Below are 23,456 nucleotides of genomic sequence, written 5' to 3'. Positions count from 1 at the left end.
TCCTCTTCCTACTCCCCACCCTCCTTCCTCTTCCACGATTGCCCACTTAACCTACCGTCGTAAGCACTAGCGCCAGTTCCAGTAGCAGTAACACTCGGGGCAGATGTTGATCTCCATTCCGCCTTATGCTTCTTATGTTTCTTCCCCATGACTATAATTATAAATAAATATTAAAACCCACTTTTCCCAGCCCACCTGGAACCCAAACCTCCCTCTAACCTAAGGAACTCGGAAATGGCAGGAAGTGACGTAAGAAGCTAACACGGAAACACTTCTGATCTCAAGTCGGATCCTGGTTAATGAAGAAAGAAGCGCGGGAAATTTGTACAGGCGTAAGTGATTAAGCAACGTATGTTCCAGGTAGCAATTGGCTGTTGGGTACGTGGTCAAGAGTTGTTGTTTTTTTTAAAAAAATCTCGCCTTTTATGAAACGTATGAATTGAATGAGATTATGTACGTTATGGTTGTTCCATTTTTTAGGGCTTTGGACAATCACTTAAGAGGGAAGAGAAGACAACTTTTATCCTTTTCTAAGTAGGCTGAGCGAATTCCTGCCAAAGAAAAACAAAACGGCCGCGGGATCCCACAAACCGATGTAATTCCAAGCCTTGTGGACGTGACTTTCGTTTTCTTGCATAAGGGAACTGAGAGATGATTGGCGAAAATAATGCTTTGTACAATACTTGAAAATTATTTTGTACTTTGGAAAACTGGGAATGGGCGGTAAATTCAGCCGCCTATTGGGCTTTTTAGAAATGGTTTAGCAAAAGTCTTTTTGGCAGAAAGAGGAAAAATTAAATTGCTACAAAAATTTGCAATTTTGTCTTAAATTAAGATGCAAGAAATTCTTACAGTTATTTAACATTCACTGATTTAAGATGGGGAGTTAAGCTCTTCAGTTGCCAGATTGCTAAATGTATAGGGAAACTATTTACTTCAGCTGAATTTGTTTCCACTCATTTTGAATAAATTAGGAGTGAGCAGCTATGGAGAGCTTAAGATATTTAGAGCTTCGGGAATGCAGGGGAACACTGTCATACAGTGGATGCTGTGAAGACTTGGCTATTCACAAAATGACAGATATAGAAGTAGCCAGTCTAGTTACCAGTAGCCTGAACAGGCAAAGGAAACAACAGAGATTTGGAAAGGAGGTCAGAGAAAGCAGGGAAGGACACAATAATTGTTTAATTTTATTGGCATCTGAAACAAAAATTGCAATTAAACAACAGCAAAAAAATGTTTTTAGGCTTGCATGCAATTAACAAAATTACTTTCAACCTTAAATAGCAAAACCACTTTAAATATATTAAATAAACGCATTACCTCTTGCTGTACATAGATGAGCTGCAAAATTCCCAGCAATTATTAGATGGAGCAAAGAGATAAAGATTAAAATGAATTCTTTGTTGCCTGGGTTTTTGCAGCTCACATCTTGCCTAATGGGCAATCTAGAAATGTAAAATAAGTATATTAGCTAGCTTTCTCTTCAAGAACATCAATGATTTTCAAAACTGTTCAGTAAGCTTGCCAACAAGAAGCTGAAACTGCTCCCTATGTGTCCTGGAAAAGGAAGATTTGGGGATTTAGGTTTTGCCTATTACTGATTCTACCATAGTTTCCCATGTTTTAATAATGGCAAAAGACAAGGGAAATGTGAATAAATCAGGAGCACAGGTAGTTTGTTACCAATCTAGAAAGTGATTTCATCCTAATGCTTGTAGTTTTCAACATACAACTGTTCCTGTAATGATCAAAGTTACAACACTGAAAAAATGACTTATGAACATTTTTCACACTTATGACCATTACAGCATTCCCCTGGTGATGTGATCAAAATTCAGACATTTTGGCAACTGATTCATATTTCTGATACCAGTAGTTACAGTGTCCCAAGGCCACGTGCAACCTTCTGACAAAGTCAAACTTAATCATGTTACTAATTTAACAATTGCAGTAATTCGCTAACTGTGACAAAGGTTGTAAAATGGGGCAAAGGCCACTTAAATATCTCACTTAGCAACAGAAATTTTGGGCTCAATAGGGTTTTAAGTCAAGGAGCAACTGTGTGTGTGTGTATGTGTGTGTATTCATTCTTAAGTTTTCGGTGTTTACATTGTAGGGATTGAGAATCTTGAAAGCATGGTATTTCACATCATTAGTGTGCTTTTAAAGTTGTAGAACGCCTGCAGAATCTCATCTGCCATCATCAGGCTTCTGTATAGATTCTGCCGAAACGTTGCTACAATTTTAAAAGCACAACTACAATGTCGTGGGAAAATACCCGAACAAAGCCGAATGCCATATATATATGGCATACACACACACACACACACACACACACACACACACACAGAGTAAACAGTCATATGGAAACCTGACATAGCAACTTAATGCAAAAGGAATATGAACTGCATGACTGAAACTTTCTATACTACTGTTCTAAGTGGTATAAAGGCAGTGTTTGGTTGCAAACTGATACGTTTTTATTGCTCCAGGGACATTTAAATTGCAAATAGACTCGGTTTAAATTTATTTTGATATCATTATTCAGAACTTAAATCTCTTTCAGCCAATGGCCAGACTGGAAATTCTGGAAAAGAATATAGGTGTGTCCATAAAAGAGTTGTCATAGAACCATTTTTGCTTTAATGTGTGAATGAATCAGAAATGAAAACACAATAGAAACAAATTGGCTAATAATTTTTTTTAAGTACATTTTGAGTGATCAAATAAATTGTTTCTTGGCCTTTTAAAATGTATAACTATTCTCTAATTAGGTTTTTATAAAATGGATGAAGCAACAAGTGATTTAAAACTGCCTCTTCAAAATGACTGCGAATCCCTGCAGATACATGTGGAAGTTCATCAGAAATCAAACAGGTTGGTTTTGTATTGCAGTTTTTGTTCTCTATTGCATAAAGTCTCTCTCCTACCATTTTTATCAAATGAATAACATGCTATAGATCAACGGTCACCAACCTTTCAGATATTAGGAACCACTAAATTCATAATTTTAAATCCCGTGGACCATTTAATATGAATTTTTGAAAAAGATAAATATATTTGTAAATTAATGGGCCTAGTGAAGAGGGTGGATGTGCTAGCAGAGGCAGCAGCCCTTCCCTGGTCACCTCATGACTGCTTGGCCCCTTAACTGGCCCGCAGAACAGCTGAGTCAATGAGGGATGGGAGATCTATCTCTCCGGGAGCTTGGAGATGTTTCCGATGCACTCTTGCTAGCCCGAGCCCTCCCCACGGCACCAGGCAATCTTAAGCCAAGGGCCCCTCTCTTCCTCATCTCACCCTGTGGCTCTGGAGCAGGTGAAAACCACGGTTGGGTGTTGCTCAGGCTGGCTATGGGGCTATGGGGAAAGCCATGGGCCCCATTGGAATTGGCTCCCCCCGCCACCCGGCTGCTACTGCTTGAGAAAAGAATGGTTGTTGGAAGCGGGTGCTTACAGTAGAAGTAAAGCACAGCCTGTCCCTTTCAAACAATTAAATATCTGTGTGTGTGTGTGTGTGTGTGTGAGAGAGAGAGAGAGAGAGAGAGAGAGAGAGAGATGACGGCGAGTAACAATGCTGTTTGAAAGAGTTCTCTGCCATTTCTCTCTCTCTCTCTTTCTCTCTCTCTCTCTCACACACACACACACACACACACACACACAGACAGACAGACAGACAGACAGATAGACACATACAGACATTTAATGAGAAATGGCGGAAGGCAACCATGTAAGGGGACTGACCCTCCCCTGCCTTCAGTTTGGTGCCTGCTCAGGGTGGTGCACCAAGGCCAGGCCTCTGTGTGAGCGACACCTGTCCGGCCAACTCAAGAAATGGGCTTCTTTGCAATGCCTCCAGTGAAGCCAGCTGGACTCAACGACCCCTCCGCCCCACAAATCCTCATCTTCAGCTCAGTGTTTTGTGCACACTCAGCTGGCCCGGCTAGTCCCCACATCCCTACTGAGCAAACACGGGACTGGTGCTGGGCCATGAATCCCAGGTCGGCCAACCTGGGACTGGGCAGCGGCCAGGGCGGGCTCCATCTGCACGGCCATGAAGTGGGATCAGCATGGCTGGTTCTTGCCCGCAGCATTAGAGTCAGAGGATAGAGTCAGAGCTGCTGCCACCGGCCAAGATCAGCAGGCCAGCTTGGTGAACCACTGATGCACTGCCACTGCCTGCTTCTACTTTGCCTTTGCCAGGGCAGCGGGTGCTAGAGGGGTGCTGTCCTCGGCGGGCTAATCCCTGCCCACCACTTGGTTTGGCAGATGGTGTCTGGCAGGCCCAGGTGCGGTGGTGGGGAGGCTGCATGGCTCACTTGAGTTGCAAACAACCCGGGGATTTGGGTAGCCTTTACATGGCCGGGATGCCTGCAGGATCCCTGGCTTCCAAGGCCAACAAGGCCCAGTGTTTGGGCTCAGGCATGCTCTACTGGGCAGCAGCATAAAAAATATTTTAAAAATCAAGATTTTTCCACAGACCAAAAATTTCTGCAGATTTTTCCGGTGACAGCTGCTATATATAGATGGACAAATGATTACTTCTAAAAGATCAAGCCTTCATTTTATGTATAACATATTTAGAGAAGTAATACTGACAAATCAGTATTGCAATGGATATAATAGGTACATTAAGCATATGAAACCATCCTCTACTAGGATAAGAGTTGAAAATTGTTTTAACTGTTTGCCAGACCCTCTTTCTCAGTTTTTTTTTTTTTCATAATATGTTCTATGAATCTTCTGGTTTCACACCTCATGAATGGATTCCATGTGAGACAACAAACAGGAGCCCCCCCTCCCCCCCCCTCTTAAAAAGTTCACTCAAACAGACAGACACATTAACAGCTGTTGTTCAAAAATACAGTAGAAAGCTTTTTCTTCTGTGGAAAAAATACTACAACCACTATTTTTCAGACTGATTTGGGATTTTTTAAATTAATAATTCCATGGCCCAAACAAAGTTTTAAAATCCTTTTCCTAATTCATCTGATAACGGAAACTACAAAGTATTAGCCTCCGGGTTAGTTTTCATTTAGAACTATGGGCCCTCTGAGTATTCTTTAAAAACTGTTGAGTACCAACCTGCCAAAGAAAAATACAAAATGATAACCATCCTGGAAAGTTGGGAGATGGCAGAGAGAGTAATGCTTTTAGTAAATAGATACATGAGTGTTGACAGGAGATTCTTTGTACTGTAAGATTTAGTAGTTCAATCATATTTAGATTTTCTTTTTTGAAGTTCCTTTTAGTATTGGAATCAAGTTAGAACATTGTCTTCAATTGAGGATATTATAATCAGAACAATGACACTTATCAGTCAAGTATGCTTTGCATACCTTCCTCTGATAACATGATAGATTATATTTTGTGTCTCAGCTGGTTGAAATAAGTGGCATTCTATCTTTTCTTGGTTGTAATTGATTATGGTGAAGCTGATTATTATTTTCTATCTTTCTTATTTTAACCAGTACTGCAAAAAAAGAAGATATCAAACTAAGTGTCTTAAAGCTGCTGAACAGGCACAATGTTATTTTTGGTGATTACAAATGGATTGAGTTTGATGATTGCTACCTAACAAATAATGTACAGTCAATCGCAATTGTGGATACAGAACTACAGCTGAAAGACAGACAGGTAATTTATTCTTTTGCTTATTTGCTTCCTCATAATTAGCTGTTAAAATGTTGCATATTTTAATATTAAAATTACTGAAAAGTTTTTAAAAATAAAAATAAAATAGTTATGCAATATCATGAGTATTCATAAGAGCATGCATCCATACAGCATTATATTATTTATATTTGACATTAGCTGCATATAAGCATTCCAATTGTAATTTAAGTTGCTAAGACACTAACTTGATGACACATAATCAGTTCAATCTCTTAATGGTATAGAATCAAGTTAGTTGAGGAATCAAATTCTCCAATTATCTTTGTTGACCCATGAGATCCAACAAAGTGGGCATGCTTCAGGTTCTTTCTATGGTATGAAATAGTGTCAGCTGATAGAACCAAAAGCCTGCCTTAGCTCTTTTTTCATGCCTGGTCTATGGAACAACATGGTCCTGGTCTTTTTGTTATTCTGTAGGTTCCTGAAAACCTGATTGTTCCCTTGAGCATTGGATCAGAATGCACAATGGGCCTATTTAGAAAAAGATATTGCACGAGATATGCTTCGTTGGCTTCAATGACTTCTGCATTTGTTCTGTTACTCTTATTCTATTTTAAAAGTTTACTTATAAGTCATCCAGGAGTTACTTTTGGATGTCCACGGCTTCTCCTTAAGTCACTCCACTCCAGGTTTTCCTTGTGAGAAGGGATGGGGCAATCTTCTTCTAAATAGTTTTACAGCTCTTCTCTGAGCTTGCTTATACTTCATTCTCCATGTCCTCCCAAATGGAGGAGACAGCTGTTCATCAGAGGGGATCTGCTGCCTATTAGCACCATTGCCTGTCAGCAGCCGGTCCTCCACTGTCTGTGAAGGCAGGCAGCTTTCCATCTGGTCGAACACCTCCCCCAATACCTGAGCAGGAGCCTGGCCTCTCCAAACATGTCAAGGGAGACATGCCTTCCCTGTTGGACCTCCCAGTTCCAACCCCTTCTCCAAACCTGGCTCTGATTGGGCCATGACAATTACAACATATTTCTAGGTAAGCGTGGGTTTAATCGCACCTAACTTGTTTTCATCTTCTTCACTGCAGCCTATCAGCTTGAATAAGTGCAAACTTTTAATCCATATTTTTCATCTCAATGAGGAAGGGTCTACTACAGAAAATCTGGATGAGGAAGATGAGCATATTGTTGCAGCTAATCATTGGTTATTGCCTGCAGGTATTTCAAAAGACCCTAAGAATATAATTTGGTTATTTAAGTGGGTAAGATTTTGTTTAAAAGTGGATTTATAAAAATAAGCATCAAACTGAACATCATTTTGAAATGATGAGGTATACAGCTTCCTGAAATTGGAAATGTTTCTGAGTCAACAAAATGTATTCTAGTAGACATAATAATTTAAAATTTTTCAAATTCCAGTGGGAAAATAAAGCATGAAATGAGGAGTGTTCATGTTAAAATTCCTGAAACCTAGGAAGTTGTTTTTTAATAGTTGGCTTATATCTGAGTTACCCAAGCTTTTCAGCCTTGCGAACTGGCAGTGGGGAGAGGTGATAGGTTCTTTATGCATGGAGGACAAGCACATGCACAGCTTTATTTGTGTGTGCACCTGCTGTTCACACAAATGGAGTGCATGCACCCACTGCTTGCGCAGATGTGATGTGCATATCAGCCATTTCCATGGCCTGATTGTGAAGGGCTCAAAGCCCAGTAGTGGGCTACAGCCTGGGGGTTGAGGACCCTTGGCTTATACCTCATGAATTTGTAGGCAAAGATAATCATATCAAGAATGGTGTTATTTATTTAGAAGTACATGTTCTTAGCTTTAGACTTTAAAGAAAGATAATAAATATTCCATAAAGATACATACTATTTTTGGTTTCATTTTTACTTTGAAGCCATGATCTTTCATTTTCTCAAACCTTTCTTTTCAGCTAATTGGGAGTTTTCTGACTGGCCAGTATGGGCAAAATACTCAGGCCCTCATTATTATAGTCACCATAGTAACTACTTCAAAAATCCCAAGGTTTCTATTGCCAACTATACTGTTTTTAATAATTTGCCCTTTTCTCTTTAAAATAATACACAATTTTTGCTTTAACAGTTGAGTTTCATCGTCTATGGGAAAGCCTAATTTATGATGCTGAAATAAAAGCAGATGTAAGTTGCATTTTAATCGAGTTTTGAAATGGTTGATTATGTTTGAAACAATGTAATTTATAATTTATCAGATTGACAAAGTCAATGTGACTAGGTCTATAGAGATTCTCAATCATTCAGGTCACAGTTGCCCCAAAGGTGCTTTTACCAAAAGGCAACTGGACTTGGATTTTTTTCTTTGAAAACATTTTGATTCTTCTCCAAGAAGAAGATTCTTCAGTTCTAACTTTAATTGATCCAGATCGGGTCAATCTGATTATGTCAAATTTTCTTCATTCAAAAAGATGTCTTTTTTGCAAGATTTTACAGGATTATTATTACATTATTAATTATAGGAATTTCCCATTGATAACAAGTATTGTTTTAATAACTGTTTACTTAAAGTACACTGTGTTTCTTGGCATTTATTTATGTCATTGAAGAATTTGGTGCTTCCTGATCTTGGCAAAATTCAAATGGCATTACAGGAGTACTAAAAATAGAGTGGAATTCATGGTAAGGATCAGATAACTGAAAATAAGACTCGATGCATCCTGTGAAGTGCAGTCTAGTTTACAAAAATATATATTACAATACTTAAGTGTCAAAAGCTATTTCCCTTTTATCATTTGAAGGAAGAAAGTTTGAAAAACATTTCCCCTTAATTAGAATTTGCAACAAGTGATTGAGAGTATGAAGTTGAGATAATTGTATATAATTTTAAGGTTATTTTAAGGCTTTGCTTTTGTTTTCTTGAAGTGAAGAGTGAAGTAAGAAGTTTTCTTCTGACATCAGAAATGAAATTTCTTTCATCGCTGACTTGAACACGTTTGGCTGATAGGAGCATTATATATAAACTTATGTATTTTCAAAACAAATCAAAGGTTGATTTCATAGACAATTTCCAGACCTGTTATATTACTTTCTCTTGGGTTTTTTAGTTTTAACTCCCCTTTAGTTCATGCTTAACCCATATCTTATGTATGGGTATGTTGAATAATTCACTCCTAAAATTAGATCACCTTCACTCAGATCTATTGTATGCACCTGCTTTCTTAGTTTCACAACATAACAATCCTATTTTCCATCCACAATCCATTATAACCTTAAACAATTGAATTTTTTACGTAATACAGCAAGAAAGACAGAAAGAAAATGATAATTTTCTACTTAATGCCTTAAGTTAAAGTTACTATCCCTAATGGCATATCACAAGTTAGTTGTACTTGTGATAGAGCATTAAAGGAAATATTTCTTTTTCTTTTATTGGCTCCTTTCATATATTTTGGAAATGTTTGTGCATACATTACTTTTCAATGAGTGAAAAATATGTTTCTTTTCTGAACAGAATCTCATGTAACATTTGTACAAATACAGTACTCAATTTTAAAAAGTTAAATTATCTTATTTAAGATTATGTATTATAATTTCTCCAGTCTTGAATCCTGAAGAAATAGGCATTTAAACATGAGGATATTGAGAAATTCTAGGTATTTACAAGAAAGATATAATTCATAAATGGATACGCTATTTCATTCCCAAATTCTATCTGCTTTGATATAATTTGACTTGTTCCCCAAATGTTACGTTTATATGTGTGTAAAATGCCATAAAATTATATCAGTAGCTACAATTTTGTCAAAGGCTTTTTCAGCATTTGATGATAAAATTACAAGTTGATCTTGTTTTCATTAAAGTCTGTTAAATCTGCAACAAACCTAACATTTAATACTTTTATTATAATGTCATAATAATTCTCTTATGCCTTAATATCATTGGATTGATTTGCTTTTTACATTGAAGAAAATAATTTAATAAAATGTTCAGTTTTGTACTAATATGCCATTGTCTACTTTATTCTTTAATTAGTTATTAAATTATGTGACCACAACATTACTATTCTCTGACCGAAATGTTGATAACAACTTGATATCATGGAACAGAGTTATTCTACTACATGGTAACTATAATCTTTTTAATTAAAAAGCAATGCAGCTAAAATACTTGTAATACAACTACAGTGTAATGCTTAACTTGTAGCATTTTGTAAGACTGAGAATGTTTCTCTTCAGTGGTTTAAATAATTTGTAGAATAATTCTGTAAGAAAATCTGTATTATTTCTTCTATCCTGTACTACAATGGAAACTGAAAGATGAAGCAAAACATAGTCCCAATTACTACTTTGCACTGTATTTTCATGTACTGAACTACTTTGTATGACTTGTCACTACTGTGATATTGCCATAATTCAGTAGCAAATGCTGTCAGATGATGTGGCAGGAAACATGCTGAATAAATATTCAATAGTATTCTTTATATTTAAAAGTATTCTATATTTTGATATTGTAGGTCCTCCTGGAACTGGTAAAACTTCTCTTTGTAGAGCAATGGCCCAGAAGTTGACTATTAGACTTTCACATAGGTAACTTTATGTAATGTTTTCTATATTTGAAGTCAAAATAGCATCCAATTCACAAGCTAGCATTTCAACATTAATTTGCAAAGGTTGGATATTATTTTATGTACGTTCTTTTAATCTGGAGCTTTCCCATTTGGGCATCCTATCATCCCTGTTGTGCAACCACTGCTTTCACAACAATGTAAACATCTAATTGAAAACCAGAAGTATTTGTGTATTTCAGAGCAATATAAATGAAACATCATGACCTGTAATAACTTTGAAATTGTTGATTTCTTTGACACTGGTTATTTTTCCTTATATAGTAATTGTTATTTCAGGTTGTAAAACTAACAAAGTTGACCCTGTTTCAGCTTCATTTGTTTTAGTTAATTCTAACAAAATGATAAATGATCAACTTCGTTTCAATCATTGTTCTAGGCATAATTCTAAGATTCTAGGGAAAAGTATTATCTGGTCTAATGCTTTATGAAGACATGACAGGAATAATAATCTTTGTTTTAAGGGTAAATTTTAATTGAACTTTTAGATACTGCCATGGACAGTTGGTAGAGATAAATAGCCACAGCCTCTTTTCTAAGTGGTTCTCGGAGGTATGTATTTATATATATATATTTTTCAGGTGTTTAAATTTGTGATTTCTGGAATATATTGAATTGCTAGGGAATTTAATACTCTATCTTGCTAGTTTTTGGTGTTAATAAATTATCATATCTCAGTATAATGAACCTGTGTAATGAAAGGACAAGCCCTATTCATTCCAGAATCTGCCACACATTGGAAAAGTAGGCACGGAAAAGCGGACTCAGTCCGGAAGGCTACTTAACACCGATCAATCAGACAGGGTTTCCATACTTTTGCACTCCAAATAGGCTATGCCTAATAATGGAGGGAAAGAGCATGGATATGCCTAATAATGGAGGGAAAAACCCCTTAGGGCTAAAAAGAAGAAAATTTTTGTTGTTTTGGAATCCTAATCTCAAAAGGGGCAAGTAGAGAGGTTTTTTTGCTGGAGCAAAACCAAAAAAGCCCCCTCCAGAAATAAAGGTGAAAGAGATTGGGGAAAAAAGCTGATATGAGTGAGATAATGGGTTTGAGGGAGATTCTGAAGAGAGAGCTCTCTAAGTGAAACAAATAAAGATTGTTGTGTAATAAATTTTGATGGAAGAGTAAAAGACTGGAACGGAATTTGATGTAAATTATTCTTTACTGCAGAAATCTATTTGCTCCAACTTATAGGTTCACCATAACCCTTTTATAGGCTTGCTTAATTATTTCTTGTAAGTTTTGCAAATAAATGTTATTGATCTTAAATAAAGCAAAATCATTCTTATCTTTTTTCAACACTTTAATCTTTGATCATCAGGTTCCACCCAGCAAATCTGAAATTTATTACAATTTGTGGTTACATCAAGTCTTGAACATTTTGTGCCATTTTACATTTTTTAAAACCTTAGATGGTATCCACATATCTCAAACCTATTAGGAAGTGGTGTTACAGAGGTTTTTTTCCCATTTTTTCCCCATTCTTATCCATTTTATTATTATTTTAAATATATTTGCATGTCATTGCGATGAAAAGCAACTCTTGGCAGGCACATACAAATGTTACATAAAACAACCCCCATATAAACATTTAAAAATACAACAATGCAGCAAAAACAAAGAATAAAAGGGGGCAAAATTAACAAACTAAAAGAAAACATTATCCTCAATAATATCATAACATTCATAGTAGTATGACAGATCAATTCAGACTTATTACCACAATTTAGATGGTAAAATTAGAAAGTATTATGAAACCTTTCCCATAGCAGGATGTGGAGCTAACTAAGTCTGGGGAGCAGAAAGCGAATTTGAGACTTCCTATCTTTCACAGTAATCTTAATATATCTGCATAATAATAATGGCCTACAGAATAGTGAAAAATTAAGCATTATTTTGCCAAATGGTGGCAAACTCTTCATATAAGTAGGTCTTGTTTTATTTAAATTTCATTCAAATAGGCTTTTTGATATATTTTGTTGTTCTCCCCACTTAATTGGTTGGTTGGAGTTGTTCTTTATTTCTCCAGCAGCAGTCTTTAGTGTTCATCTTGGAAAGCTCCTCTGAAAACAGGCCTTCCACAGAGCTCTTATAAGTGTGATTCAAGGGTATTATTACAGGCTGTGATTAAGCCTTAGTCAGGCTATTCAATAGTTTCAGGAACAACCCCAAGTTTCCTCCAGAATATAAAGGTCAAACACCTTTCTTCCCTTCAGGGGAATTAGTTGCAGTATTTGTAATAATCTTTTTCAATGAATTCCCTTAAAGGGAAGCTGGAATTCTAATTATAGAATTAAAAGATGTACTAAATCTGTCCTCCTGCTCCTTACAAGAATCCAGACCAAAACATTTTCAACACGTAGTATCTGGCCCTTTTTGAATACATTTATTTATATATCATATTTAGAAATTTCCCATCACTCATAGAGCAACATACATTCAATGAAAGGAGACTTTTTCTGAGTCCAATGTTGAAGTGCTCTTAGGATTTTTCCGTTTATTATGCAAGTAAAACAACTTACTACTGTTTATATATCTACATATCTATCTGACATCTTATGAAGTATTAAACAGCCTGATTAACTTTACTCTTTGAAATGGTTACAGTCAACCATTTATTGATTAACAGCAAAAGGAATGGGATTTCACAATAGTATATTCTGAAATGTCTGTTCATTGATTTTAGAGTAAAATATTTGTATTTTATATTTTAGGCTTCAAAGGGTTTTGGCTACAGGCTAGCAAAAATAGTACTATATGAAGAGCCTGAGTAGCTGTTTTGAGTATCCTTTCTCAAAAATTTCCCAGTGCTTACAACTGACTTCACATATAACAGAGATTCTTATGTATGTTTTTTTCTTGCTATCTACCATATGATCTGTAATATTAATTTCAATTCTGGCATTACAAAAAGGCACACTATTTCCCAAAAAAGAATAAACCAGCAAAAATCAACAACACAACTCAGTCTTATTCCAAGTCAACATATTACTTTTTTCTGAAACCAGATCAAGTAGATATACAATATTTAGAATTGTTGTCACAATGCAGTTTATGTGTCAAGAAATAGTTGTTAGGAGAGTGTTAGGAGTAGGCATGCTCCATTTAGGTCTAGTCTAGCTATTCTACAATTTTGTTTCTCCTTTTGCATCCTATAATTTTGTGATCGCTAAAATACAGAATCCTGCATATTACTTATACTTCTGAGAGAATTTCCACTTGTCTCTTCTTTGAGGTAACAGTCATAGTTAAGATTCTATATGTGAAATGTATTGTTTCAGCCATGCAGAATATGTCAGCAGCAAGTATACAACCATGTTGCCTTGAGAATAAACAATAATCAGATTAATAATCAGTTAAACTGTAATTCTATAGGGAAAAAAATATATTATCAATTTATATACTACTATTTTTTAGAGCGGCAAACTTGTTACAAAAATGTTTCAGAAGATTCAAGAATTAATTGATGACAAAGATGCCCTTGTATTTGTACTTATTGATGAGGTATGATTTCACTAGTATTTCAATATTAGAAATTGTTTGCACTAGAGAGTGGGATGTGATAGGATTAGAAAGGATGCATTTTTTCCATCCAGTTCCTGTTTAAGATCATTAACAAGAATAATCAATGCCCTTTTCATCACATGCCTAGATCTGAGTCTAGCCTAAAAGTCTAGATAATACCACTGTATCTTTAAGGGAACTCTGTTGCTGTCTTAGAAAGAAAAGGTAGTGGTCTTAAATCCAACAAGAATTTCTTAAATGCCTATCACTTCCTCTTTAGAATAGCAACATTCTGGCACTCAACAAACCATTGACAATCTTCCAGAGCCAGGCTGTCACATTCCCCCAAGTAACCCAGATCTAAGAGAAGCGTGAGATGAAAATCATATATGGCAGAGATTGAGCTTCTAAAGAAATACGGCTTTAGTTACAGTCTAGCTTAAACATCAGGTGTGCAGGCTAGGATTTATCTCTAGTGCAAACATTGTTGCAGAGCCATGTAACATCAATGACAAAAAGGTTTTAATCGGGTTTACTGATAAACCAACAGTATCTTCTCCCTGAAAGAAAGGTGGTTTCAGGGATTCATATACTAGTAAACTTAAGCTTATAGAGAAAGTGTTAGCCATTTTCCACTCTACATCCATCTGTGTTAGTTTTTTTTCTTTTTATTCAGCGATGGCTGGATTTTATAAGTTTATGTCCCTAGTCAGAGTACAAATTTACAAAACATGGAATTACTAATCACAAAATTTGATCATTTAACAACAAAAGTATGTCATATCAGTTTTTTGGGATAAGGAGAAAGTTATTAGTATTAGTAATGATAGATTGAATGGATGTGATTTACCATTTCTATTTTATGGCTGCTCATTTACATGTTTGAAAATAGTTCACTGCCACAATTTTCAAATTTGGACTTGGCATACAAACACCAGGGAAATACAATAACTCCAAAAACAGAATGCTTTCTATGTGACTGATAAATATCAAGATATAAATTAATTACAAGGAAAAGTTTGCTTTATTCTTTATAAAGCTTCCCAAACTTAAAAATCTTGGGAGAGAACATTTTTTAGTTTTGACATTTGATGGGATCTCAAAATCTCTTTTCTATTTCTGTTTCATTTTTTTAAAATTTTACTTTATTTTAAACAATTATATAGTTGTCCAACTCCATCAGAGTAATTCTGGGCAAAAAATAAACTCAGCAAAACCACTTGAAGGCCAAGGTTTTTTTCCTGCTGAATTTTCAGGCAGCAAAGATTTTTTGTTTATAAAGCTCTGTGTTAAATGTTCATTGTCTTTAATTACAGTAATATATCTTAAATGTTTTTCCCTATCCTGAGGTAGAAATAATAGAAATGGCACATTGTTTAAGAGGTCAGGCAGAATTCTCATTTTAAATTAATTTTTAATTTTTAAATTAATTTTAATTTAATTTTTTAAATTTTAATTTAAATCCTAAAAATATGTATGAGGTAGCAACCTTTTTTTTCATTTGCAGGTGGAAAGTCTCACAGCTGCTCGTAGTGCTTTTCATGCAGGTACTGAACCTTCTGATGCCATCCGTGTTGTAAATGCTGTACTGACACAAATTGATCAGATCAAAAGGTAATCATTCATCATTACCATTTATTTAAAAAGATTAAAAATAAATAGGACTATCTGGAACCAAGAAAAGATTACTCCTTTCCTTTCAGATAAACTTTTTTTGGGGAAAAGCAATTAAATATATTTTATATATATAATTATTAATTACATATTTTTCAGACTATAAGATGCTCTGAATTACACCTAGCTTTTGGGTGGGAAAAAATCTGCCTCTGCCTCCAAGCAATTTGCCTTCTTGCAGCAAACAGCCTGGTCAGCTTCAGCACAACCTGATTTAGCATAAGCAGCTGATTGTTGATTGGATCTGCCTCCTGGAATACTAATGATCAGCTGTTCCGGTTTGCAGGGATCGCCTATTGCCGCCTCCCTGCGCCCTATTTTCTGCCTTTGCGCGCTCCATAGGATGCCCTGAGGTCAAAAACAGGGCGCACACAGGCTGAAAATGGGGCACAGAGATGGTAATGGGCGATGGTGATCCCTGCAGATTGGAACAGCTGATCATTGGTATTCCGGGAAACAGTTCCAACCAACAATCAGCTGCTTGTGCTAAATCAGGCTGTGCTGAAGCTGACCAGGCTGTTTGCTGTTTGATGCAAGGAAGCAAATTGCTGGGAGGCAGAGGCCAAAGGGCATAGCTTTGGCAACATTCACATACAGAGATATTTCCACCCACTTTTGGAGGAAAGTGTGTCTTATACACTGAAAAATACAGTAATTATATAATCAACTTTTGTAGCTATTCTGATCACAGAATCTTTTAACACAAGACAAGTTTTCATTCCTCAGGAAAGTGTTTGAGTATATAAGACTTCTCACTGTTCCTACGGAAAAAAATACTGCTCAGTTATGGATCAAATGAGGTTTGACAATTTTAAACAAAATTAGTAGTTTTGTTTGATATAATTAGGATAATTATATCATTATTTTAATTAATTATATAATTATCCTAATTATATCAAACAAAACTACTAATTTTCAGAGTTGATTTAAAGTTGTCAAACCTCATTTGATCCATAATTGAGCAGTAATTTGTTTCCATAGAACAGTGAGAAGTCTTACATACTCAAAGTTTCCTGAGGAATGAAAACTTGTCTCATGTTAAAAATATTCTGTGTTCAGAATGGCTGCAAAAGTTGATAGAGTTAGCAAAGATGGCAAAATTGACTGCTGATTAGAGAAGGGAACACAATTTTGTTTCGACTTGGAAACTGCTTTTGGATTTTGAATAAAACTTTGATTTTGGGTTTTGCTGATTAGATTTGTTATAAAAATGGCTATAGTAAAATATTATATAAAAGTAAAAAGTTGAGGTTTTATGTTACTCCCTTATTCTACTGCATCAAACGGAGTCAGAAGTCAGTACGTTTCTTTTTCTTTTTCCTCTTACCCTACACTTTTTTTCTCTTCCCCTTTCCCTCCCTTATTTTTCCCTCATTTTCATTTTTCTTTGTACTTCTGTGTTTTATATTTTGATAAACTAATATTTAAATCAGAAAAATTTCTGTATTCCTTAAATATATGAATTAACATTATTGCAATTGTAATTTTAAAGGTATCCTAATGTGGTTATAATGACGACTTCAAATATCACAGAGAAAATTGATATTGCTTTTATAGATAGAGCTGATATTAAACAATATATTGGACCACCTTCTCCTGCAGCTATATTCAAAATCTATTATTCTTGCATAGAAGAACTAATGAAGGTAATTTCAATGTTCTTAAAATTCTTAAAGTATAATTAACAGATAATCAGAGTTGGAAGGGACCTTATAGGTCATCTAATCCAACCGCCCAAGCGGAAGACCCTACATCGTTTCTGACAAATGGCAGTTCTTATCCTTGAAGATAGTACATTTAAATTATTTTTATTTTTATTCTTGCTAATGAAGTTTTTCTGCATATTTAACTTGCACAAGGAAGCAATGCCTATTTATTTTTAATAACTTGTTTTGAATAGTATCTTTATATTTATTGCATTGGTGGTTAACGCTTTTTAAATAACTTGATTTTTAGTTTTATATTCATTTTTTTGTAAATGAAAACTTTTTTTTCCTAAGTGCCAAATAATATATCCCCGTCAGCAACTGTTAACACTCCATGAACTAGAGATGATTGGTTACTTAGAAAACGACGTGTCAAAATTAAGTCTCCTGTTAAAAGATATTTCAAGGTACATATCAGTGCTTAATTTTAGGTGACTTTTTGTTTTATACTTTGATGATCGTTCCATAAGATCAAGCACTGTTTTCAGAATCAAATAGCCAAGACCTCACATTCTAGAAATCTGCCCTAGAAACCTATGTCTTTGCTATATAGAGGGAGTTAGTAAATGTAAATATGGGAGAAGCCCAAGTCAGAGGGTGTGCCTGGCACACTGGTAGGGAACTGCCTGAAACAAATAACATTCTATTTGGCTAGATTTAGCTTCATTTCATTCAGACCATAACAGCCCCCAAGCATTGGGTCAACTCTTCCACTGTAGGTCCAGCATGACTGGAGTAGAGACGGAAAGCTGTATTTCAGTGTCTACTTGTAGGTCTGGAACCAGATAGTACTTGGGAAGAGCTTTTTTCAGGAGAACAACTCAGGAGAACTTTTCCTTTGTGCTCAACAAATGGGTCTTTGTGATGATATCAATGAAAGTTCCCTTTCTACAGGTATTAATAACAAATTCATGAGGCAATGATCTCTTAGATACCCCTCCCCCAGCTATTAAAAAGCAATTGAAAAACTGACACATTTTACAATATTTAGCTATTTGTATGCTAGGGGATGCCTTTGAATAAGTCTGAGATTCCTGGCAACTGTCTGGACTAGTTTTTGCAGGGTTTTTTTTTAATGACATTTTGCAGAAGTGGTTTGATATTGCCCCCTTCTTAGGGTTGAGAGAGTGAGTCACTCAAAGTCACCTAGCTGGTTTTGAAGGTACAGAATAGTGTCAGTGAATCCTAGTTAACACATCTGATTTTTCAGAATATAACTTTTCTAGACCAGGTTGAATGAGCAATACTTTTAACTGATCAACAGCACATTCATATTTTCAGGATTTATCTCAGGTTGCCCATCTCATCTAGATTGTAATCAAATTTGGATAAGATTCTTAGGCATCAATATTTTTATTTGTCTTAGTGAGAAGGAGTAATAGAATTGAATGTAATATTGTACTTAATTTTAATACTCTAAATGAATCCCAGAAAGTCTCAAGAAGTCTATTTTGGAACAAAATTACAAATGGTTTACATTTTTTACTTTAGGGAATAATGGGAATAAAACCTAATGCCTTATATCTTTTTCCTCTAGATATATAAAATTATTTGAGGACTAGTCTGTCCTTGCTGCCTTTTTCCATTCTGTAAAGAATGCTTTGTTGCTATTAACAGCAGTAAAATACTGTTCTCATCTCTGACAGTTCATTTTTGTTCAAAAAGAAAAGGCAATACCTCTGCAACAAGAAGAAACATCTAGTATTTCTGAAGGACAAATTTAATTCCTGGAGCATTTATTTACAACATCCACTGGTTTGAACTACTTAAATTTTTGGAGTTCACAACCTAGTAGAATTTATTTTAAAAGCTAAGAAATTGAAGAAGATATTTAAAATAAGTTACTTTAAAAGCTGAGAAATTTAAATTATAAGGGATTATACTGGAACTTTTGTAATTGAAACAGGGTATTTCAAATTAAGAATGCTTTGGAAAGGTCAGGAATATTTTGTATATCATAACAAAGCTAGATTACACAAATGTGTTAAGATTGCAAAATCATTACCGTTGTATAAATAGTATATTTTGCTGGCCCTAATAGGTTTCTTGTTACTTGTTCCTTTGGTCTGCAACTTACTTGGCGAATGCCAGAAATGTTTTTTAAAAAAACAAATAGCAGGTTCAAAAACCAATAATCCAAACCTGGGGCACTTAAAATAATACGAAAATATTTCTATAAACCAGAAAATATATCCTCAATATTTCTTTTGAGGTTGGAACCTTTATTCCTAGCTCAATAAATTGTGAGATTAATTTGCACAACTTTTATTTTGTTTTGAGTAGTATTATGTAGGTATATACTTAAATAATGTGTAATCTGATAGAAAGTAAATTCAGTCAGATTAAATCCCACTTCTAATATTTAATACAATCCAAAAATATTACCATCGAGCAAATAAGGTCCACCATCCAATAGCATATTGGTTCAATATGTATTATGTTGTGAAATTTATTCGTTTCCTTATATGTTCATATTGACAAAAATCAAACCTAATGCATATTTCTGCTTATAGGAAAAGTGAAGGACTTAGCGGTCGTATCTTAAGAAAACTTCCTTTTCTAGCCCATGCACTGTATATTCAAGTAAGATGTTATTTTATAAAATTCATAAAACACATAAATAGTCCTATGTGTGCGCTTGATTTTTACTCAGTGATAATTATAATTATAGTGGCTCTTTCCTGCTTTGGAGAATAAATCAACCTTCTCCCCTGTGACACCCTTTAAGTATCGGAAGACAATTATCATGTCACCCTTACGCCTTTCCTTTGTTAGTCTAAACCAGCAGTTCCCAACTTTTCAAGCTTGATGGGATGGGGGGGGGCGGAAATGGGAGAGTTCTGTGAGTGAGGCAGACATGCGAGCGCATCCGGCTCCATTTGCGTAAGTAGCAGGCATGTGCATCCGTTGCTTGCACAAGTGGACCTTTTTGAGTACGAGCACCTACCTCTCGCACATGTGGATTGGCATGGGCATATATGCCCGCTTTATGGCCCAGTTTCGAGCAGGCCACAGCCCAGTAGTGGGTCAGAGATTGGGACTCCTGGACTAAATATATCTAGTTCCCTTAGTCATGGTTGAAGAGCACTGGGCCCAAGGCAGAACTCTGAGGACTGCTTGCTTCATAATGCTGCAGAAATTATACTGCAGAAATGCCATTAGAAATGTTCTGTTTCCATGAAATTTATACAGTTATGTAATGCCTGAAATATATCATAGAGTGTGTTAAATAACTCAATTCTTTTTATATAGTGAATTTACAGTTTTTATTCTGGCACTTAACGTTTTTATTTTTCCTTCTAGTCTCCTAATGTTATAATGAGAACTTTCCTTCAAGCTTTATCACTTGCAGTGGACAAACAATTTGAAGAACGAGCAAAGCTTTCAGACTCTGTTTGATAGTCTCATTCCTACTCTGTTTTGTGGTAATTTTCTTTACATACGTTTTACTTTGTTTTTCTATCTGCCTACTGAGATTGCTAATTAAGAACCATGCGTCCTTAATCTGAAGATCAGTTCAGACTTTTTTTTTCAATTATTGCATATATAATAAATTACTTTTATATATTCAAAGGTTTTGTTTGGGTCATCAAGATGCCATATACTGTTAGGGAAAGTCATTTAAAAGCAATTCCAAGAAGTTGTTATTCCCAATAATTTTGACACATTCTTGGAGTTGGAATGCCTATGATTTATATCATTTTATGTTGATTCTCTGAACTAGACAACTACCTTTTATATCTCTTGAAAAATATAATACTGTGTGTAGTGAAAATCTTATTGTACATTAAGACCAACTAGGAAATCATTAATGATAAATAAGAATCATTTTTTTGTGTTTCACTTCTCATCCAAGAAGCTTATTCTACCCTAAATTGAAGAAACTTCTTGGATGAGAAATAAAAAGTTTTCAAAGAAAAAAGAACAAGTTCAGTTGCCTTTTGGAGAAAGGATCTTTGGGATATGCTAACTAAGGTTTCTGTCCAATTAAAAATACATAGAAAACTACATATTGACTAAGAAGAGATTTTTTTTTTATATAATATATGCATGAGTTCAAGCCAGACCAATCTTAAAAAGAAACCATCTCACAGAATATCTGTTATTTCACTTTTTACTTACAATTTAATATGCATTTATTTAATTCAATTTTAATAAGTAAAAAGTACATTAACCAAATATAATTGGCAACGCCCTAAAAATAAAACAAATTAATACAAGTTTGAAGTCTTAACCACTTCTGAGCTGAGGTTTCAAATAGACAAGGAGTCAAAACTCAAGGCCCGCGGGCTGGATTTGGCTCATAATGTGGCTAAATCTGCCCCACAGGGCTGCCCTTGAGACAGCAAAGGACCAGCCCCAGTGCTTCAGCCCTGACTCATACTGGCCAGGCACCAATCAATAACTTGATGGCTATCATCAGGGCTGAAACAGGGTCAGCCTTGTATCCATGGAGCCAGTGAGAAACAGTTGTGCTGCCTCAGCCCCACCCCATGGCGCTCGACACCTCTTGTGCTCATTCCCAGGGGGCAGGGGAGAGGCAATGGGGGTGGCTCCAGGGTAGTCCCGTGGATCTAAGGCTCACCATGTTTCAGGCCGGATGATTGCCATCCAGTTATAGATCAGTGCTGCGCCATCAGCACCCTCCATGACCTGCTTGCTAGCCCAGTCTTCCCTTTCACTGGAACCACCCCTTGCCCTGCTCCACGTGGGAAAGTCATAGCTGCGGTAAGCATGGCCACCAGCAGTACTGCCAATCTCTTCCCCTCCCGCCGTCCCTTTCTGAGTGTGGAGGACTGAAATGGGAAGAAGGGAGGCAGGAAAAGAAGTGGGGAGGAAGATGAGAAGGAATGAGGAAAAAAAAGCAAGCATTTTGGGGGGGAAGGGGAAACAAGAAAAGCAGTATTCCTTGGCTGGAAAGCGGGCAAAGGCAGAAAGTGAACGTCAGCCTCAGACCCTGCAAATCAGTTCCTGCCATTCACAGGGAAGGAAAAAAAAGGAGAGCCAAAAGCTAAATCCCCAAGGCTGACATCACTTCGGTTGGCAGTTGATCTCACCTGCTGTGGTTTCCCTGCTCGAGTTCAGAAGCAACCACGTGGGGGGGAGGTGGCTGGGGTTTTTTTTCTCCTTGGGTTTTTAAAGTCACGAGGTTTTTCTTCCTCTTTTTTCTTACTTTGCAGCGTTGCTCTCTAGCTGTGGGAGCATCGTTTCTGGGCTGGGTTTTTTTCCCTTTGGAAGAAAACGGGGTTGGGAGTGGAGGAGCCAGTGACTTGGGCTTGAAAGGGTCCCTTCTCCAACTTTGGATTCGTCTTTTGTATTTGTGTGTGAGAGGCTTTTTTTCTTCCCCTCTTCTCCCTCTGATTTTTTTCTTGGAAACAAGGGAGATACAGGGGAGGAGGGTGAGATTGTTCCAAAAAGCGAGATCCCAAAATTAGAAGAACAGCTTTTGAAATCCTTAAAAAGTTATAATGCCGACTCTGGGCTGGCGATTTCTCTTTTTATTTTGGGGAAAAAACAAGCAGTAGGTATCTGAGTGGCCATCCCTAGCTCTTAATAAGGGTCAATGGGGGAATTGCCCTCTCACCCAGGAAAGGGAAGGGAGGGGGAAGGAAGGAAGGAAATGTGAATGAAAGGGAGGAAGGAAAGAAGACAGGAATAAGAAGGAAGAAGGAGAGGAAAGAAGTGCTATTGGGGCTCTTTGCTTTTTAATTGAGGAGGACACTGAAGGAAAAGTATACCATATTTTATAAGTCTACAACCCATTTAATATCTTTGTTATTTCCCTACCATATGTCAAATGCTGTTTCTATTGATTATATTTTTGGCATTTTGAACTTGTTTCTTTAGTTTTTTTAATAAAATTTCTGAAAGCACTACATTTTTATACTTTTTAATATTATAGCCCAGCCTGAATTTGGATTGCAAAAGATCTGGCTAACCTGCTTCACCCAGGACATATTTTAGGGAAGATTGGAGACTGAACAGAGATTAAAACTATTGGGTCCAAGAATGGCCTCTTGAGCATAGAGCATACCATGGCCTCTTTCAAGGCAGGCAGAGCTATCTCCTCCCGCCAAGAGGCATTAACCAGAACTTGGACTCAGCTTTATGTATCTTCCTGACAGGCTTTGACCTGTCAGCAATAATTCAAGTCCAAATTCAAGCAACTTTGTCCAAGTATGCTAAAATTATTCTCATAGTAATCCTGCAAAGGCTCATCTGGAAACAGATGTTAACCAAATACCTACAGACTCAGAGCAGAGAAGAAAACACATCATGCAACTCTTATTTACAACAAAAGCCTAATAAACACTTATGCCAAGTCAACATCATCCTTTGTTCCTTAGT

At 36.1% G+C, this 23,456-nt stretch overlaps 2 protein-coding genes across 7 annotated transcripts in view; one reads left to right on the top strand and one right to left on the bottom strand.

Annotated features, from left to right (window-relative positions):
* Window positions 1–242, bottom strand: part of BRD9 (bromodomain containing 9) — a 71,782-nt gene extending 71,540 nt beyond the window's left edge. The window contains exon 1 of the mRNA XM_087917180.1: window positions 56–242. Within this exon, the coding sequence (XP_087773306.1) occupies window positions 56–149 (94 nt within the window). The 5' untranslated portion in view covers window positions 150–242. The remainder of the gene's footprint in view (window positions 1–55) is intronic.
* Window positions 242–23,433, top strand: TRIP13 (thyroid hormone receptor interactor 13). 6 transcript variants are annotated; one of them, XM_087915962.1, is made up of 16 exons: window positions 253–378; window positions 481–595; window positions 2,778–2,880; window positions 5,474–5,639; window positions 6,709–6,838; window positions 7,725–7,780; window positions 9,629–9,719; window positions 10,110–10,182; window positions 10,709–10,772; window positions 13,642–13,728; window positions 15,236–15,342; window positions 16,895–17,048; window positions 17,403–17,515; window positions 19,622–19,691; window positions 20,412–20,533; window positions 23,011–23,122. In XM_087915962.1, exons 3-15 carry the CDS (start codon window positions 2,789–2,791, stop codon window positions 20,505–20,507), a joined length of 1,299 nt encoding a protein of 432 aa, XP_087772088.1. In that variant the 5' UTR covers window positions 253–378; window positions 481–595; window positions 2,778–2,788; the 3' UTR covers window positions 20,508–20,533; window positions 23,011–23,122. The 6 variants fall into 6 exon arrangements, with proteins under 6 accessions (XP_087772089.1, XP_026558162.1, XP_087772086.1 ...); XM_087915963.1 differs by lacking the exon at window positions 481–595 and having other exon boundaries at window positions 242–378; window positions 23,011–23,433; XM_087915961.1 differs by lacking the exon at window positions 23,011–23,122 and having other exon boundaries at window positions 20,412–20,681.
* The last annotated feature ends 23 nt before the right edge of the window (window positions 23,434–23,456 follow it).

This window comes from Pseudonaja textilis, chromosome Z (genome assembly GCF_049901715.1).
Source record: "Pseudonaja textilis isolate UNSWEBS1 chromosome Z, rPseTex1.2, whole genome shotgun sequence".
NCBI lineage: Eukaryota > Metazoa > Chordata > Lepidosauria > Squamata > Elapidae > Pseudonaja > Pseudonaja textilis.
The sequence above is the reverse complement of the archived record's forward strand: the minus strand, read 5'-3'. Positions and strand labels throughout refer to the sequence as shown.